Source organism: Silurus meridionalis, chromosome 5 (genome assembly GCF_014805685.1).
Source record: "Silurus meridionalis isolate SWU-2019-XX chromosome 5, ASM1480568v1, whole genome shotgun sequence".
NCBI lineage: Eukaryota > Metazoa > Chordata > Actinopteri > Siluriformes > Siluridae > Silurus > Silurus meridionalis.
In genome coordinates, this window is record NC_060888.1 from 12,499,744 (window position 1) to 12,520,383 (window position 20,640).

Below are 20,640 nucleotides of genomic sequence, written 5' to 3' on the forward strand. Positions count from 1 at the left end.
CAGGTATTGCGTTTAGTGAGAAATTGAGATAAATCAGGCAGGTTATTTATGAATCTGTCCTCAGTGGTTGGCACAATAGTCCTACCAAGTCGATAATGTGGTGAAACACGGCTAATCTGCTCTACCGGTAGTGTGTACAGTATGAGATAATGGATAATGGTATCTATATCAGTGACGTCTGCTCCGTGGGACATTATTAAGTCTAATGTGTGGTTAAAACGGTGAGTTGGTCTGGTGACGTTTTGTTTAACCCCAAAAGAGTTTAATAAGTCGACAAATGATAATCCTAGGGCATCGTTTGCATCATCTACATGAATATTAAAATCTCCTACAAGCAGCACTTTATCAAAATTGATCAAGAGGTCTGAAAGAAAACAAGCGAACTCTTGAAAAAAATCAGCGTAGGGCCCTGGGGTTGACCAGAGCGAGTTTTCTATGTATGTCTGAAAGTACAATTTTAAGAACGAGCACTTCAAATGATTTAAAGCTGAATCCTAATCTCTGACTAACATTAAGAGAGGCACTATAAATGGTTGCTACATTCCGCCCCCCCACAAGCAGTCTGACGAGGCTCATTCTTATAAACATATCCTGACGGTGTAGACTCGTTTAGACCCATATAATCATCTGGTTTAATCCAGCACTCAGTGAGACAGAGTGCATCACGATTATTATCTGTGATTATCTCATTTACAATCAGTGCTTTGGGTGCAAGTGATCTAATGTATAAAAGACCAAACTTAGAACTTTGTTGTGTTTGCTTATCTGGCATTTTTCAGTTTTAACTGCAATAAGATTATTTCTGGATCTTGTGTATTTAATTCTTGGTTTTACTCTACGAGGAATAGATACGGTTTCTATAAACTGGGCTGTGTGTGAACTTGTAACTATTTGGTCTGTTGTATGCGTGTTCTCATAGTTGAAGATTTCCTGATGTCTTACCAGTCAGATGGTGTGAAGTATCCTAGAGATGTTATCTGATAGCACTGCTGCTCCAACTCTGCTGGGGTGCAGGCCATCAGGGCGGAAGAACCTAGGACGCTCCCAGAAACAGTTCCAGTTATTAATAAAGAGAAGTTTATGTTCTCGACACCATGACTGTAACCATTCATTTAGAGCTAAAAGTCTACTAAACTTCTCAGCCCCTCGCTGGTAAGTGGGAAGAGGTCCTGACACTATGATCCTCGTTGTGGGCGATGTGCTGCGTACTGTCTCCACCAGGATCCTGAAATCCCTCTTTAAGATCTCCGTTTGCCTCAGCCTGGTGTCGTTCGTTCCAGCATGGAGAACAACCGCTCCGAAGTTCTCGTTCAGGATTGCTGGTACCTGCGCAGCGACATCGAGAACACGAGCACCAGGAAAACAGCGAGTGTGCACCTTACCTTTGGCTCTGGTAGCGCGGACATGCCGGACGATGGAATCTCCAAGAATCACGTTATCGTGTTCCGTCTCGTGGAGAGGGGCGAAGCAATTCTCGGCCGAGATCTCTAAGGCCGGTGGTGGTGGCGGGGGAGACGTCCTTGACCGGGGCTTGGCTTGCGGCTTCCGTTGCTGCAGCATCCAGGGTCCGTGGTGCACCGCTGCTGGAGTGAGCGATACCTGGGCAGGCCACATTGTAGATGTGCTGGGCCTGGGCAGAGAAACACAAGGAGTTGTGGAGCTGGGAGCGTTACATTCAACCCAGGAATTTACCTGGGACGAGTGCGCGTCTGCCCAGGATGTTTCCAGCGCCGCTTTTCGCTCTCACAGCTGGGCATGCTTTGCATGCAGCTCGCAAATCTGTTTCTCCAAAGCCTTCATCTCCAACTCCACTGTTTGCAACTCGAATGAGTCCTCACCTGTGCTCAAAGGCAGACACACAGCCGGCATAGTGCTTATATTCACGAACAGAGCTAAGATACAGAGATATGATAGAGTAAGAGGCAATGAATATAGTTAACACTAGTGAAAGTCGAGTTAACTAATTACAGGCACAAGTCAGGAAGACAAAAACAATTTAGGATTATTAAAAGAGGAAAAAAAGGATAAGTAAATAGTAAAGTTTGTTTGAAAACGAAGAGAGAAATACAAACACGGAACTCGTGGCAAACAAGTCAAACACAGGAAGCTACGTCACCGGAAACAGCGAGTCCCAGTACTAGTTGCGTGTGTGGAGAACTCAACATTTACATCAACAAACTGATAGCGATCAGTCAAATAAGACCTAAGCCAGTAGAGAGCTGTTCCCTTTATTCCAACAACATTCTCAAGTCTAGCAAACAGTACAGTATTATCTTTGGTGTCAAAAGCTGCACTAAGTTTGAGCAAAACAAGTAAAGAGACAAGAGGCCAATAACAGGTAATTTACCACCTTAACTAGCGCCGTCTCTGTGCTATGATGAGGCCGAAATCCTGACTGATACATTTCAAAAATTTTATTCCTTAGTAGATCTGAGCATAACTGCTGCGCTACAACCTTTTCTAAAATTTTGGATATAAAGGGGAGGTTTGATTTTGGCCTGTAGTTGGACAGTTGACATGGGTCAAGGTCAGGTTTCCTATTTAGGGGGTTGACGACTGCTAGTTCGAAGGATTTAGGTACATAACCAGTGCTAATGGAAGAGTTTATCAATTTTAAAACAGGTTCAATTACCTCTGGAATTATCTGTATGAAGAAACTTGTAGGCAAGGGATTGAGAATGCAGGTTGATGATTTTGATGAGGAAATTAATTAAATTAAATCATTCTCTTGAATAGGAGTAAATCTTTGTAATTGATTGTCTGTTATAATTACACTGCTGTCTACAGGGTTATTTGTAAAATAGTTTGGGTTTATATTAATTGTCTGGATTTCTTGTCTGATGTTTTCAACTTTATTATTAAAAAGTTCATGAAATCATTACTACCTATTGATGGTGTGCGTGTTAGTGCAGTGCTTTTTTTCCTGTTTATTTTGCTACGGTGCTAAATAAAAATCTGGGAATATGCTTGTTATTTTTTTTATGAGGGTGGAGAAATATGATGATCTAGCAGCACTAAGAGATTTTCTATAATTTAGGAGGCTCTCCTTCCATGCTATTTGTAATACTTTCAATTTACGTTCTAATTTCTGAGTGATTATTTTTTCTCCCTGATCAATTTGGTCTTAAGGGGAGCTATATCATCTAGAGTGTAACGGAACGTTGATTGTAGGTATTCAGTGGCCCAGTCGAGCTCTGCAGGGTCAGATGGAGATCTAATTAATATCGTAATTTCTGGAAGATTACTGATAAATCTCTGACATGAATGTACGCTTAACATGTTAACATGGTGAGGTACTAATGCAATGACTGAGGCAGATTTTAAAAGAGATGAGGTACTGGTCTGAAATAGCTTCAGACTGTGGAATTAGGACTAAAAATTTTTTTATCCAAATATTAATAACAAATCAAGAGTGTGTCCACCACTATGAGTGAGTCCTATAACATTTTGATTAATTCCAACTGAATCTAGAATGGACACAACTGGTGCGTCTTCCTGATTATCAAAATGAATATTGAAAAATCAGGAGGAAAATCAAAAAGAAAATCAGAGCCTGGGGGTCTATAAATAATAATGAATGTAATTGACTGACTAGACCAACTTTTGGACACTAAATATTTTAATATATTAATATTTGGACACTAAATAACCCAGCCATTAGGGTTGCACAAGCCAGTGCACTCTTAGTGCCTGTCCCAAATCAGGATAAATGGGGAGGGTTGCGTTAGGAAGGTGTAAATCCAGTGTAAAACGTGCCAAATCAAATATGCGGATCACGAAAGAGAAATTCATACCGGATCGGTCGAGGCCCGGGTTACCAACAACCGCCATAGGTATTGTTAGCCAACAGAGTACTGGTAAAAATTGGGCTACTGTTGGCCGAAGGAGGAGAAGGAGAGGAGGAAGACGTCTACAGAGATGGCAGGAAAAAGTGTAGGAGAGTGGAGGTTAGGGTTGGTACTTTAAATGTTGGTACTATGACTGGTAACAGGAGATAGTTAGCTGATATAATGGAGAGGAGAAAGGTAGACATGTTGTGTGTTCAGGCGACCAAGTGAAAATGGAGTAAGGCCAGGAGCATTGGAGGTGGGTTTAAACTGTTCTTTCATAGTGTGGATTGAAAGAAAAATGGTGTAGGGGTAATTATGAAGGAAGAGTACAGTAAGAGTGTAGTGGAGGTGAAGCGAGTTTCTGATAGGGTGATGAACATGAAGCTAGAAGTTGAAGGGGTGATGATAAATTCAATTCAATTCAATTCAATTCAATTCAATTCATTTTTATTTGTATAGTGCTTTTAACAATGAACATTGTCTCAAAGCAGCTTTACACAGATAATGTGGTGATTAAACATAAATATGTTCTTTGTAAGTATGTTTGTCCCTGATGAGCAACTGTGGCAAGGAAAAACTCCCCGAGATGGCATAAGGAAGAAACCTTGAGAGGAACCAGACTCAAGAGGGAACCCATCCTCATCTGGGTTGCACCAAATGTCCATTTGAAGCAGATATACAATGTTGTGGGGTACAGTGATGATGATCAGAAGCAAACTGCACTCCCGAGTCAGTGCAGCAGACCGCCGACACCAACTACAGTCCAATCCGTCCTCAAAGCACCCGTTCTACTCCGGAATTAAGAGACCGTCCCGAGCTGCACAGAAGTGTGAAGATCCAAGGAGGGGAGAGGGGCAGGAACAGTGGTCACTGGAGCCTCAGGAGCATGTTTAACTCGACCGAAGAGAGAGAGAGAGAGAGAGAGAGAGAGAGAGAGAGAGTGACGGGAAGAGAAGGATATGGATTATTAAGTGTAACTATTGGTGTACGAAAGTTAATGTCACTGTGCAGTTTGGACTCCGGCAAGACTCGCTATGGCAGCATAAATGTCATCAGTGCTTATGCTCCACAAGTGGGTTGTGAGATGGAGGAGAAGGAAAAATTCTGGAGTGAGTTAGATGAAGTGGGAGAAGGTGTACCTAGGAACGAAAGGGCATATTTCAATGGGCATGTAGGTGAAGGCAACAGAGGGGATGAGGAGGTACGGGTAGGTATGTCTTTAAGGAGAGGAATGTGGAAGGGCAGATGGTGTTTGATTTTGCTTAAAGGATGGAAATAACAGTGGTGAACACTTATTTTAAGAAGAACGAGGATCATAGGGTGACGTATAAGAGTGGAGGAAGGTGCACACAGGTGGACTATGTTCTATGTAGGAGATGCAACCTGAAGGAGATTGGAGACTGTAAGGTGTTAAAATCTGCCTCAGTCATTTAAGAAGAACGAAGATCATAGGGTGACGTATAAGAGTGGAGGAAGGTGCACACAGGTGGACTATGTTCTATGTAGGAGATGCAACCTGAAGGAGATTGGAGACTGTAAGGTGTTGTTGGCAGGGGACAGTGTAGCTAGACAGCATCGGGTGGTGCTCTGTAGGATGTTTTTGGAGGTGAAGAAGAAGAGGGGGGGAGTGAAGAGTAAAAAAAGAAAAGATGGTGGAAACTCAAAGAGGAAGACTGTAGTGTGAGATGCAGGGAAGAGGTTATACAGGGGCTCGGTGGTGGTGAAGAGGTGCTGGATGATTGAGCAACTACTGTAGAACTGATAAGGGAGACAGCTAATAAGGTACTTTGTGTGACATCTGGAAATAGAAAGAAGCGAGGAGAGCATAAGAAGAAAGAGGTTGGCAAAACAGAATTGGGAAAGAGCGATGAGAAAAGTAGGCAGGAGTTCAAGGAGATGTGGCAGCAGGTAAAGGTACCGATCTTTAAGAACAAGAGAGATGTGCAGACCTGCAGTAACTACAGGGGAATTAAGTTGATAAGTCACACTATGAAGCTATGGGAAAGAGTAGTGGAAGCCAGGCTGAGAGAAGAGGTAACCATCTGTGAGCAACAGGATGGTTTTATGCTGGCAAAGAGCAACAAAGGTGCATTATTTGCTTTGAGAATGTTGATGGATAAGTATAGAGAAGGTCAGAAGTAGTTGCATTGTGTGTTTGTGGATTTAGAGAAAGTGTATGACTAGTTACAATATATAAAGTAGTACCACTGTACATTTGATGTGTGAGCAAATTGCGGTTCCCAGCTCGACCACGGAACAAATTAAACTTGTACCTCAAGGTACCACTGTATATAAATTGTATATATAAATAGAACCGGACAATGGTAAAGCCTTGATATTTTGTAGCTCCGTCATTGTTAACCACTTTGATTAGGACTGTGCATGGTTTAGACTAGAAGTGCCCAATATTTTCCAGTAAGGGCCCTGTTTAAATCTAATGATTTTTATTTTCAATGACCATCAGGTGTGGTCCTTGATTGGTTGGGATGTGCAAAAAAAGAATTAGAAGGGCATGGTGGGCACCATTTTTAGGCTAAATAATTGAACACACACTAGCACACTGTCCTGTTGCATATATACTCATAAAAACATGTACTCCTAAAAACACCAGAAAGAACTTCACAACACCAATAGGGTGCAAGCTTGGCTAAAATCTGCGCAGAGACCAAATTAAATTGGGTGAGCATTCAAAGCATTCAACAGGAAGTGGAACGATATAAGAAGGACAGGGGCGCTTAAGGTAATACTGACCACATCTACAGCAGTAAAAGTATAAGGTATCACTTCACCCACTGCACACAAGCATGAAACCCAATTGTGGGGCATGTGGGTGAACTTAAAACCACTGCTAGAACAACCTTAAGTCCCAACATCAGATGCTCATGCTGGCACAGACTCAGGTGAGAAACCATCAGCAGAAGAACCACCCACAGAGCAATTACCAGAGGAACAGCCTAGATCACCAGCAGGACAGTCCCCTGTGACTGCATGATTCGTCGAATGACCAATCTGGTACATCATCAGAGGAGGTCTAGGTCCCTCAAACTATTCTAAGAAGTACAGTGGAGACCAGAATTATAACGAAATAGTTCTGAATGAAATGAGGCATGAAGTAGCACTGCTTCTATGTGCAAGGCAGGCAAACCAGACCCCGAAGAGTCAGAAGAGAGCTAGCAGGATGGATAGCATAAATCGTGTAGTAGAAACTGCTGAACAGGAAGATTCAAGTAGTAGAGAAGCTAATAGGAACAGAGCTAGAAATCCAATCAAGGGAAAATAGGAACAGCAGGGTATTAGATATAAAAAAAAGGGTGTCAGAAGACAGGCAGACTGAAAAATAATCAGAAGCCACCTCAATCACCATATTAGTAACCTTAAAAGCATCAGTAATATTGTCAATAATCATAAAAATAAGCTTAACAAGAAAGGAGACAGTAAGGTTGAAGGGATAAAAAAAGCATATAATGTTTAATGTTAAAAACATTATTACTAAAACATTAAATAGAATGTCAGAAGAGTTTGAAACAGGATCCGTGAATGTCACTGAACAAGACATAAATAGAGAAGACTTAGAAAGAATCAAAGGGAAAAATTCAAGAACACAACATGAGGCATAAAAAGTAATGCAGATCAGATAGAAGAATTAATCCAGAAGGGGCAAAATTGTTCTTACAATGGTTAAAATGTACAGACTGCAATAGTATGTGCTAGAAAATGGCAGGTAGTTAGGGTCCAACTCCTAAAAATCTATGTTGTGAGATACACAGTTGCCACGGTCACACTGCATATTTCAAGCATGCGCCCCAATTTGTCTGAACTGCTTTAATCCAGCCCAAACTAGACTGAAATTGTCATCGTAGGTGCATGTCCACTGTGAGAGACATAATCTAAAAAAAAAAAAATCCAGAAATCACAATGTATGATTTTTTTTTACTATTTATTTGTATGATACAGCTGCAAATAAGTATTTGAACACCTGAGAAAGTCAATGTTAATATTTGGTACAGTAGCCTTTGTTTGCAATTACAGAGGTCAAATGTTTCCTGTAGTTTTTGACCAGGTTTGCACACACTGCAGGAGGGATTTTGGCCCACTCCTCCACACAGATCTTCTCTAGATCAGTCAGGTTTCTGGCCTGTTGCTGAGAAATACGGAGTTTGAGCTCCCTCCAAAGATTCTCTATTGGGTTTAGGTCTGGAGACTGGCTAGGCCACGCCAGAACCTTGATATGCTTCTTACAGAGCCACTCCTTGGTTATCCTGGCTGTGTGCTTCGGGTCATTGTCATGTTGGAAGACCCAGCCTCGAACCATCTTGACTTGACTTGAATTTAAAAATCATATATTGTGATTTCTGGGTTTTTTTTTTTTTTAGATTATGTCTCTCACAGTGGACATGCACCTACGATGACAATTTCAGACCCCTCCATGATTTTTAAGTGGGAGAATTGCAAAATAGCAGGGTGTTCAAATACTTATTTTCCTCACTGTATGTTGTCCACCTGATTGGTGTTGTGAAGTCTGCCCTTCTACCCATAGCTAGGAAAATCGAAATTGTATGAGTTGCCTGTTGTAGGGCTGTATCGAGTGGCAAGGCGAATGTGGCAAGGAAAAACTCCCTGAAATGCCATAAGGAAGAACCTTAAAAGGAACCAGACTCAAGAGGGAACCCATCCTCATCTGGGTAGCACCAAATGTCCATTTATTACAGTTCATTGTTGTTGAGGTGTGCAGCGATAGGTTATCAAATGCAATCAAATGCAATCCTGTAGTCCTGAGCCATTGTAGCACTGTTGACATTAAGTACAGTCCAAATCCATCCTCAAAACTCCTTTGTTGCTCTGTAAATTCATGGATCCCCAGGCCATTGATGTAAAAACTTCCCCAGCTGCACAGATTGGCCTTCAACTGAAGAAAACCCCATCCATAGGCAAGGCATGGGGACAAAGTGGGCAGAGGAGAGGAGAGGACAGGAGAGGAGAAGGACAAGAACACTGGTCACTCAGGAGCATGTTTAACTCAGCAGAGAGAGAGAGAGAGAGAGAAAGAAAGAAAGAAAGAAAGAAAGAAAAGAAAGAAAGAAAGAAAGAAAGAAAGAAAGAAGGAAAGAAAGAGAGGGGACCCCCCCTCCCATCTTGTAAGGAATGTTTTATCCTCTGCCGCTTGGGCAGGATTGCCTTCTGTCCCCTGGACAGGATACCCCTTAATTCAGCATTTCCGTCTCGATCTCTGCTCTCCTACGTATACGGGGAAGTCTCAATGAAACACACGAGTCAGCTTTCAGAGAGAAGTTCCAAAGTTTATTGTCTCACACATATAGATATACTTCCAAAGAGATGGAGAGAAAAGGGGTGGGCTGCCAGGTGTGTGTGTGTGTGTGTGTGTGTGTGTGTGTGTGTGTGTTAACAGAAGAGAAAGTTAGGAGAGACGACTCCACAAGGTTATGTTGAGCCTGCAAAAGATAAGCCTAAAACAGAAATACAGGAACCACTGTGTGTGTACGAGTAAAGTAACACATGCCACAAAAAAGGATAGTCCAGGGTATGGTCAACAGAAACATACAAAAAGGTTATTCTAGAAGCATACAGCAGAATTATTATAACTACTAATGGCAACAAGATACATATTACCATACTGTGAGAACATAAAAACTGTTAACGATAATAACTTCACATCTGGTCATGTTATTCGTTTAGCAGAAGCAACAAAACATGGATTAGCCATACCAAAAGGCAACAGTTTGGCTTTTCTCACAGTGTAAGTGTATAAAGAGAGGATATAGACAAGAACTGAGTGTTCTGGGTCAACCTGATCTAGGACTAGTGATCAAGGATATCTTACACCTCTATTTCTTTCTTTCTTTCTTTCTTTCTTTCTTTCTTTCTTTCTTTCTTTCTTTCTTTCTTTCTCTCTCTATGGGGGGATGGGAAGAGAGAAATATCAGAATCAAATCAAATCAAATTTTATTTATCACATACACATACATACAGAGTACGACATGCAGTGAAATGCTTTATACGATGGTCTGGCATGAGGGAATGGAATGGAGAGGAAAAAAAATAAACCAAGAAAAAAAGAAGGCAGATAAAAAAAGGGTATAAACTATATAAAATATATGAAGATATATATGAGAAAAAAGTGTATATACAGGATGCTTATGACAGTAAACATTTATATTAGTAAAAATTTAAGGTGGTTGATTTGATTGTCCTTAAAGAGACCATCTGAAGTATGGTGTGGTATAAAGTGCACTGTGCTGTGCAAGTCCAGAGTTAACCCTCTGGAGTCTGAGGGTGTTTTTGACCACTTGAGAGATTTTGATGTGCTCTTACATTTGGTTCTTTTTAGTTGCTTTTAAAATATATTATTGACAAAAGGCTTATTACACTGTATTCAGCACAAACTGGGCTACAGTAATATGTAAACAACTTATGTGTGTTTGTTTGTATTTTTGACAAAATAAGGTTTATGCGTGGTTTTTGAAAAAGCAAAAAAAAAAACTCACTGAAATAAGGCCACAAAACCTATAGTAAACATGTTTCCCCAAGACTTTTTGAGAACAGAGCTTCTAATGTAGGTTTTTTATTTTTAATCATGTGAAAATCATCCTGCCTGCTCATTCACCTTAAACAATACTTTGATTTAAAATTTAAAAAACACTTTCTACTTTGAAAGGCCATATGCGACATCCTGTGACTGACAGCTTCGTAGACAATGGGTCGCATAATGAGCTGTCGATTACATAATGAGCTGTGGATCACTGAGCCAGGATCACAGTGAGAAGTACAGTACTACAACAAGGAATGTGTTACCTTTGTGTTTATTAAAAATACACATTAGCAAGGACAGCATTAAAAGGGGAATTGTGTAACAATAAAACAATACAGTACAGTATGTATAAAAAATAAAGAGTGCAACAAAAACACAATACATTACAGTAGGGTTCTGCAAATCCTAGCCTGTAGGGCTACAATACTATGCATTATATAATAATAGTGTATCCATTTGAGGAATCGGCAAGAACAAACAACTTGAACACCCACTTAGTTGGCTTGGCCTTCATGTACTGTGTCCTCCAAGTGTTAGCTTTGCATGCTACCATCCTCTCATCCACGGCTAAATGTCTTCTAGGATGATAAATTGCTTTGCATGTCTTACGGATTGTGTCCATAAGCGGTTTCACTCTGAACAGATGGTCATGTTCAGATGTGCCCCTCTTTCTGTCGTTTTCTTTGTCTGCATCTGGGTGACTCATATGTACATTCCACGAAATGTTCCTGTATCTGTCCCTTGACATAATTGTTGCTGGAAAAGGAACTGTGAAAATTCTGCTCTGTCACCAGTAGTCTATGATGGAGGGCAACTTTACCATTGCCATGTAAAATAAGAGCCCAATGTAGTGATACATCTCACTCACGGTTACATCGCTCCATTTGTATTTGCGTTCCTTGGCTATTGACTTGGCAGCTTGAACATTTGTGTTGTGGCACAAAGTTGACACAACACTGTCCGGGAAAAACATTATAAATAGACTAAATGGAGAATGAGAGTCAGAAGACCTCAGTTGAGGTCCAGGTTCACGTGCGGGCAGGAATCGCAGAGTCTGTGGAACTGTGTCGTTATCTGTTTGATCCTTCCATGACATGGTGGACTGTGTGTGCTGCCTTTGCCCTTTTTGGAGCAGGTGCTTGATCACATCTGTTTATGAAACACACACACGAACATCACTAATTGTGTCATTGGTAAAGTTGTTTGCATAGGTCATACAATGCAATAATGATTCAAACTAAATATAATTTAAGAAAATACAAAATATGTACTTACTCAGGATGATTCTCGGTCAAACTCAAAATGTAGCAACGCCTGCGTGGCCTGGTGCGAGTTTCCAGTGAAGGCAGGGGTGATGCAGCCACACTCCTAAAAATAACCAAACAATATATTTTAGGATGATGAATACACTTGAACAAAATATATTTGTTAGCATGCATTGTACAGCCTATAGGCCTATTTGTTGATGGGCAATAGGACAGATAAATGTTTGTTGATGGGCCATAGACCATAATGCATCTCAGACATTTACACCATCACCATTTACAGCTGAGCAAATAATATTGTCATTGATAAAATTGTTTGCATATGTCATACAATGCAATAATGATTCAAACTAAATATAATTTAGGAAAATATAAAATATGTACTTACTCAGGATGATTCTGGGTTGAACTCAAAATGGAGCGACACCTGCGTGGCCTGGTGTGAGTTTCCAGTGAAGGCAGGGGTGATGCAGCCACACTCCTAAAAATAACCAAACAATATATTTTTCAGTATTTTTGATGAATACACTTGAACAATATATATTTGTTATCATGCATTGTACATATAGCATTTACACCTCAGCATTCCGGAACATCTCTGCTAGCTAACACTACATAACAGCCTTTCAGGATGATAAGTGGCACTAACCAAAACTGAACTGAGGCTAAAATATAACTTTATATAACGTCAACAATATTTAGGGCATACAATTACAAACAGTTAATGTTACAAATGAACAGATATTGGCGGATATCTGTTGTAACATTAAAAGGCAATGCTGACGAAAGCTAGGCAGAGATGTCTACAAACAATATGAGTTTTATATGATCAGAATGTAAGACTAAATAACTTACTCATCGTAGCAACTTGCTGGAAAGTCCTCGCTCTTCAGAATGCAAACGCTCCTCGTAGGAATCGCAATCTTCTTCGGATCAGAAGGTAAATTCTCTGGCATTGTTTTATGCCACTGTTCGGGGGCGTGTGTGTGACTCAACGTGTGAACTGTTTTACCTGTGAATAGCTCCTGTGGTGCTGGTGTGCAAAACTGATGGTTCGCTAAGGTTATGTGTAGATTACCGGAAGCTCAACGCCAAGACAAGGCGTGACGCATTTCCATTACCCAGAATTGACGAGAGCTTCGATGCCCTCAGGGGAGCTCAGTTTTTCTCAATTGTGGACTTGGCGTCAGGGTAACATCAGATTGCTGTGAGTGACAGAGATAGGGCTAAGACGGCATTTACCACGCCCTTTGGTTTATTTGAATACCGGAGGATGCCGTTTGGAGTCTGCAATGGGCCTTCAACCTTTCAACGGCTTATGCAGGCAGTTATGAGCGATCAAATTTTTCAGGTGTTGATCGTGTACTTAGATGACATCTTGCTGTTTTCACAGACATTTGAGGAACACCTGGAGAGATTAGAGGTGGTACTGAAGCGGTTGGTGGAAACCGGTTTAAAGGTCAAGTTGACAAAGTGCCGTTTCCTCCAAGACTCTGTACGTTTCCTTGGTCACCAGGTGTCAGCGCAGGGGATTTCTCCTGACCCAGACAAGGTTGCTGCAGTCAGTAACTGGAAGACCCCAGAAACTGTAAAAGAGCTAAGATCATTTCTCGGGTTTTGCAGCTATTATCGAAAGTTTATTGAAGGCTTCTTGAGAATAGCTGGACCTTTACATGACTTGGTAAATGCTTGCTTGCGTGAGGGCAGGTATGCAAAGGGCAGTCGCTACTTTAGTACTCTGTGGTCTAATGAGTGTGAGCAGGCATTTAATAATTTGAAGACGAAACTGACAACAGCACCTGTGCTTGGTTTTGCAGACTTCACATGTCCTTTCATTCTTAAAACCGATGCTAGTCAGAATGGCGCCTCTGATAAAGGAGCCATCCTTTATCAGAAGCAAGGTGACAAGAAGAGAGTCATTGCATATGCGAGCAGGAGGTTACGCAATGCTGAGCGGAACGATCGCAATTACAGCAGCATGAAGCTCGAGCTACTGGCCCTTAAGTGGGCTGTGGTCGAAAAGTTTTGTGGCTACCTACTTGGGTCGTGGTTCGAGGTGATAACGGACAATAATCCGTTATGTCACTTGCAGACTGCTAAGTTAGGAGCGATTGAGCAGAGATGGGTGGCACAGCTCTCTGTGTTTAACTTTGAGGTGAAGTACAGGCCAGGAAAGAATAATGCTGCAGCTGATGCTCTTTCCAGGCAGGAGTTTGCAGGGGGGAGCCTGGCCCTGATCCTGATGCTGACTGGGATCAGTGTGTAGCAATCTGTAGTGTAATTAGTCGAGGGACAGCTTTGGACACCGAGCTCGCTTTGAAAGGGCTAGAGTGCGGCAGGTTAAGGCAGATCCGTGCATTAGAGGCCGGTGAAGAGGCTGTCACCAGCCTCCAAGGGAACACTCATACTCTTCCTGGTTACACTAAAGAGCAGCTAGCTGAGTTTCAAAAGAATGACCCGGTTATACAGGGTTTCAGAGAGTTTTGGGACAAAGAAAAGAGGCCAGTTCACCTGGAAAGAAAGTCTTTATCCAGGCCAGTGAAGTGTCTCCTGAAGCAGTGGAGCCTTATAAGAGAGAGGAATGGGTTGTTATATCGAGTTGTAGACAACCCAAATGAAAAAGGCTGTTGGCAAATGTTGTTGTCAAGTTGTTTGAAGGAACGAGTGTTGCAGAGTGTGCATGATGATTTGGGGCACCAGGGCATTGAACGGACACTGGGGTTGTTGAAACAGAGGTGTTTTTGGTCTGGTATGCATGAGGATGTGGAGGAATGGATAAAGAAGTGCCAGCGTTGTATTCTGACCAAGATGCCTCAGCCCAAAGTCTGTGCCCCAATGAGAGCATTTCTGGCTTCCAGACAATTGGAAGTGATCGCAGTAGACTTTACGCTTCTAGAGCCAGCTTCGGATGGGCATGAAAATGTTTTGGTTGTTACCGATGTTTTTACAAAGTTCACACAAGCATTTCCTACAAAAGACCAAAAGGCAGATACCACAGCAAAAATCTTGCTACGAGAGTGGTTCATGAAGTACGGTGTTCCTGAGAGGTTGCACTCCGATCAGGGTAGAACATTTGAGAGTGAGGTAATCGCAGAGCTGTGCAGGCTTTATGGGGTGAAGAAGACTCATACGACCCCGTATCGGCCATAAGGAAATGCTCAATGTGAACGGTACAACCGCACACTTCATAATCTATTACGTACGTTGCCGTCCGAGAAGAAACGCCGTTGGCCGGAGTACTTGCCGGAGTTAGTCCATGTGTATAACATTACTCCGCACTCAACTACAGGGTTCTCCCCTTACTACTTACTTTTCGGGGTACAGCCATATCTGCAAATTGATGCATTGTTGGTTAGTGAGGAGGTCATGGAGGGAAAGCAAGACTGGTTGTCTGTTCATCAAGAGAGACTGAGATTTGCCCATGAGAAGGCTAGGGAGTATTCAGAGGAGAAAGCTCGGGAAAGAGTGACTCGTCTGAATGAAAAGATGTTTTGTCCCCAGGTCAGTGTGGGTGAGTTGGTGTATCTGCGTCAACGGCCTCCAGGCAGGAACAAAATTCAAGATGCCTGGAGCCCGATCGTGTACCAAGTAGTGGAAATAGTGGGCACAACTTACACTGTTGAGCCACTGGAGGGAGGGCCAGCCAAAAGGGTCCACCAGTCGGAGTTGCGTCCAGGTGCTGTGCCTACTCCTAGGCCTAGGGGTAAAAGGCTTGAGCCTGGTGCGCAGACGGGTACGCAGCCAGGCCGCGTGGATCATAATGAAGCTTCTAAACCAGGTTTTGTGGTTGTAGAGGAGGTTGTGCAGCCCTGTGTGAGATTGGGCACAGACAATATAATGGACTCAGAGGCACTAGTTTTTTCGGAGTCTGAAAGTGTCAGCTCTGAAGGTGGCCAGATTCAAATCTCCATAGAAGCTGGGAGAGACTCTGTAGAACCTGATATTGTAGTCCTGACTCCAGAGGCCACAGATGGGCATGCACCGTCTCAGAAGTTAGATGTCGGGGAAATGTGTGACGCAGCAAAGAGAGAGGTACCAGTTCCTGCTGTGCGTAGAAGTAAGCGAGCAACTGCTGGTGTTCACACAAATCCTTTTCATACACCAAGATCTGCTTGCCGTGCGGTAAGTGTAAGTACGGAGATGATGTCTCAGGTGCTGGCCAGTATTGGCACTGCTCTGTTTGAGAAGGCCTTAAACTTGTGGGTGAGTGAGTCATCGCGGACGCTGACTTAATTGCAGGGGAGGATGTAACCGGGTGGAAAATGGCATTTAAGTTGTTTTGCATGTATACACCTGTAATTCCTAAAGCTGGCGATAGGGGCAGTATTCGGGTGTGTGTATGTCTGTGTGGTGCAGATGAAGTGCACATGCGCTCTTGTAAATAAACGTTTTTGACACGTGCTCAGCAAGCAGAGCGAGAGAGATGCACTCTCGGGAAAGTTGCAATGTTTAAAATGCAATCCTAAGGTAAATGTAATGTTTCTTGACAACATTCTTTAAAATACTAAAGGGAGATGTGCATTTTATAGTTTCATTTAAAATAGTTGTTTCATTTCATTTTGTGCAATGTTTATTTCCATCTTAAGTCACACCATGCGGTGTAGGCCACTAATTTAGGATGTTATCCAAAATATGCACTAAATCTTGTTAATTAGTTCATGTGATTTGAAATGTATGTAACTGTTTGCACAGTGTACAACATAATGATGGGAATTGCAACTTTTGTGAAGTGAGTGTGGATGGTTGTCTGGAAGCTCATCATCCTGTAAGTGATATACTTTTCTTACTTTTTAGTTGCAGTTAGTGGGTAATATTTTATACTCATGTTGTTTTGTCTATTTTTTTGTAGAGTATTCCCACTGCCGTATTTTGGGTATTAAGGGTTATTGTTCTGAAGTATATGTGCATTTTTCTGCCCCAGTAATCTTTATATTTTGTTTTATTTTTTATTTTTTGGTGCAAATTGGGTGGTAGTTTGTGTACTGACAAATTAAGTTCACAAGTTATTGTATAAATTCCCCACCGTGAACTACGAGATTTAAATGTGTAGTGTTTTCTCAAAATCATTACACTGTGAGTGATATTTTTGTGTTTTCATTTTTTGTTTTTGATCCTTGTGTTTTTTTTTTTTTTTTATTTAGAACAAATACAAATCTGTGCACATACAGTGGAAAAACAGACATTGAATAAACTTATAAAAAGTTAAACCCGTTAAATGTGGTCCTGGTGGTATACTAAAAATCCCTAGCCCACATTAGTTATATTAAATCGTTTCTAGATACTCTGATCAACTTAAAAGACTACAGTAAAAATTAAAAAAAATGCTTTAATTACATTTATTTTATAAGAATTCTTGAGGGTGCCAATAATTGTGGAACAGGTGACTTAAAAAAAAAAAAAAAATTATATTTTTTTATTTCACTTAAGTTAAAGGTTAATTTTTTTTTAAAATGTGAGATTATGCTTCTGCAATAAAAAAACAAATTTTTTTAAAAACCTAACAGCATAGCATCTAGTATATACATACTACAGGTAGACCCCAAAAACACAACGTAGATAGGGACAGAAAAAAAGGTTGTAAGTCCATCAGGTCATAAGTCGAGAAGAATGACTACTCTATGATGCGTTCTGAAGCATTTTTTTTTTTATTTCACTTCAGTTAAAGGTTAGAATTTTTTTTTTCCATTTTCAATGTGAGATTGTGCTTATGCAATAAAAAAACATTTTTTAGATGCTTAAGAGCACATCTTAACCAGAGGTGCCAATAATTGTGCAGGGCACTGTACAGGTAGACCCGAAACTTACGACGTAGATAGGGACCAATCATCAAAATAAAAAGAAATAAACATAAAAAAAAATCAGTCTGTGATAAATCTATATAATATACTAGTTTTACTTTTTGTATTGAATTTCTAAAATAGATAAACTTTCAATTTATATTCTATAAAAACTTTTTTTTTTAAATGAAAAGAACACTTTTTGATCCTCTGATCAAAAAGTGTATCAAGTCAATTAAATCAATTAAATCAAGTCAATTAAATGTTTGTGATATTGATCTGGTCAATTAAGTAGCAAATGAGGTTGTTAATCATTTTGAGCTGCTTTGGTCTTAATTAAATGAACAACAGGTGCATTAGAGGGGCAACAGTGAGATACCCCAAAAAACAATAATTGGTTTACAGGTGGAGGACATTTTTTCCCTCCTTATTTTTCATGAGTCATCTAGGACAGCCTCAAGAGCATGGGGGATTTTAAAGGAGACAGATGGTTACTCTAGGAGAGCTGGGCATGGTCTCTAACCCATCATCAGGACTGGTATCTGCTCCTTTGTGCAAGGAGGAACAGGACAAGCTCTGCCAGACCCCTACAAAAGGCCACTAGTGTGAATTTTTTTAACCAAACGATCAGAAACAGACTTCATAAGGGTGGCCTATGGCCTGACATCCTTTAGCAGGCCTAAATCCAAACACATCTGGAACATTGTTTGGTCCACCAGAGCCAACCAACCACAAGGTTGGACTTTGGACTGTCCATGAGCTTATTGATGCCCTAATCAAGAAATAGGAGAAGATACACTATGATACCATCTCTTGTCTCATTAAGAGCATGCCCCGATTTTGTCAGATATGCTGACAAGCATGTCGGGGCCATACAAACTACTGAGTACCATTTTGAGTTGCTGCAATGAAATTTTTGCACAATCAACTAGCCTGTTGCATAATTTTTTTTTCTTTGATTTCCGGGGTGTCTGAATTCAGCCCAATGTAGGTTAATACTTTTCATCTCCACCAAATGATGTGGAATTCTTTTGTTCCAAACACATTACCCAGTCTAAATCAGTATAGGTATCCAGCATGATTTTTATTCCCTTTGAGATCTTATGTGTTTTCACAGTGTTCTATAAATTATTTTAGCAATATATATTTTGTCCACAGAACTGCAACTCACTTAATGTTTTTTCCACCATCCTTAATCTAGGACCTATACTTATTTTATGTGACCATTAATTATCTTGATGTGGCCATGAATTAATTATTCATTATAACAGTTAAGTATCTGCATGAATTTATGCATTACCCTGATGCCAGATGATTGACGGATTGTCTGATTGTTTAAACGAGCAGGTGTACTTATATTCCTATCAATGTGGCATTATCATTTTATTATCTGCACTAACCTAGCACTTTGGCCATATGCCATAACTGAAAATTATTTTACTCAATTAAAAGTATGTATGTACAGTCAGAACTTAATGGTTGAATTGCGGCAAATGAACCATTACTTCCAAAGAACAAGGAGAAGAAGAGACTTGCTGAATAGTCTGGGGGTGCTTTACTGGTGATTAAAAGCATACATATCCAAATTGTCTACCACATAATTTTACAATGACATGACATCCCATCTGGTTTGCCCTTATAAGCATTGGACCAAATGTTTTTCAACAGTACAGTGACACCAAACACACCTCTATGTGATGTAAGAGCAATTTGTTTAAAATAAGTTTAGTTTATCCCTAATGAGCCAGCCGGTGGCGATTGGGACAAGGAAAAACTCATTGTCATAAAAAGAAACCTCGAGAGGAACCAGGGAAAAGGGAAACATCCTTATCTGGGTGCCACTGAATGTCCATTAATTGCAGTTCCATCATTGCTGAGGTGTGCTGTTCATGCAACCAAAACTTTTCATGCAACCTTTGGTACTGAATACATTAATTACAGTCCAAATCCATTCCCAGTTCTTGATTTGCTCAGTGACTTCATGGATCTTTAGGCTGTTGATGTGGAACCTTTTCCAGCTGTAGAGAGTGGTCTACAGGGAGTGGTATATATAATATATAAATTCTAGATCTTGTGATATCTATTACTATTTCATTCTGATCTAACTAAAGCTTATTTATGCACTTACTAGACCACCCAGACAGTAAAGTGTCACAGTAATGCTTTTTAGTGTATGCTGCCGAATCGCTCTGCTGCAAACGGGATTGCTAACTTAACCTAAGACATCCAGACTTTTCCTTGCCCTGCTCACCTACTCACTAACCCTCTTTATATCCTGGATGTGGCTCCTCTAATGTTAGGCTCTTCTCCATCAGAGAGCTAACCTCATGTATACTTCTCACAATTAAAATTATCACTAGTGACTGAGAACCTCACTAGGCTACATATGTAATCCTAGTTCCCTGAGGGAACCAGATGGTGAATTGCAACGCTTTGGGAACGCTTCCATGTTGTCCACGCTCTGAATCCGGCCAATAGAAAGACGTAATGTCACAACCAGAAATCAAATCTAATCAAATTTTATTTATAGAGCACCTTACAGCAACCAAAAGGAGCACAAGGCTCTTTCCAGAAAACAACAGTAGAAAGAAGCCTAAGGGCCAGCTCGGCCAATGGCTCAAAGGGGGTTTTTGACAGAGCCTCAAGCACGATGGCCAAGTCCCACACAGGCACTCGGGGTCGCATCCCGGGCCTTAGCCTCTGAGTGGCAGGCAGGAAATGTGTCACATAGTGTAGCATAGACAAAACCTTTTAGGGCCGATGGAGACAACCTTGAGGCAAACTGTTCCTGCAGGAACTCCAGCACTGAACCAACCAGGCAGTTAACTGGATCCAATTGGTGATGATCCCACCACGCAGAGAACAGGTGCCATTTAGCGACATACAACCCCCTTGTAGAGGGAGCTCTGGATTGGAGGATGGTGTCCACTACCTTAGTAGAGAGACCAGCTGCTGAAAACTGCCACAGCCTCCATAAGACTGGGCTGGGGTGAACCAAGGTGCCTCCTGGGCAAAATTTCCCAAGAAGGTTCCTTGACGAGGGCTGCGAACCATGGTCTGGCCCAGCCACTGAGGGGTCACCAGGAAGAGATGGACTTCATCCGGGTGAACTTCTTCCAGAACTCCTCGGAGCAGCGTGATATTGGGGAAGGCACCACTACTGGAGGAGTCTAATGTGCAGGGGTCCACTGGAGAAAGCACACTCTTCTTGTTGTTTAATC

General features: G+C 41.2%; 1 protein-coding gene across 1 annotated transcript in view; it reads right to left on the minus strand.

The window, feature by feature from the left end:
• Nucleotides 1–1,155: 1,155 nt before the first annotated feature.
• The window catches only part of pcdh19 (protocadherin 19), a 156,144-nt gene continuing 136,659 nt past the window's right edge, over nt 1,156–20,640 (minus strand). The window contains exon 5 of the mRNA XM_046849298.1: nt 1,156–1,630. Coding sequence (XP_046705254.1) covers nt 1,488–1,630 — 143 coding nt within the window. The 3' untranslated portion in view covers nt 1,156–1,487. The remainder of the gene's footprint in view (nt 1,631–20,640) is intronic.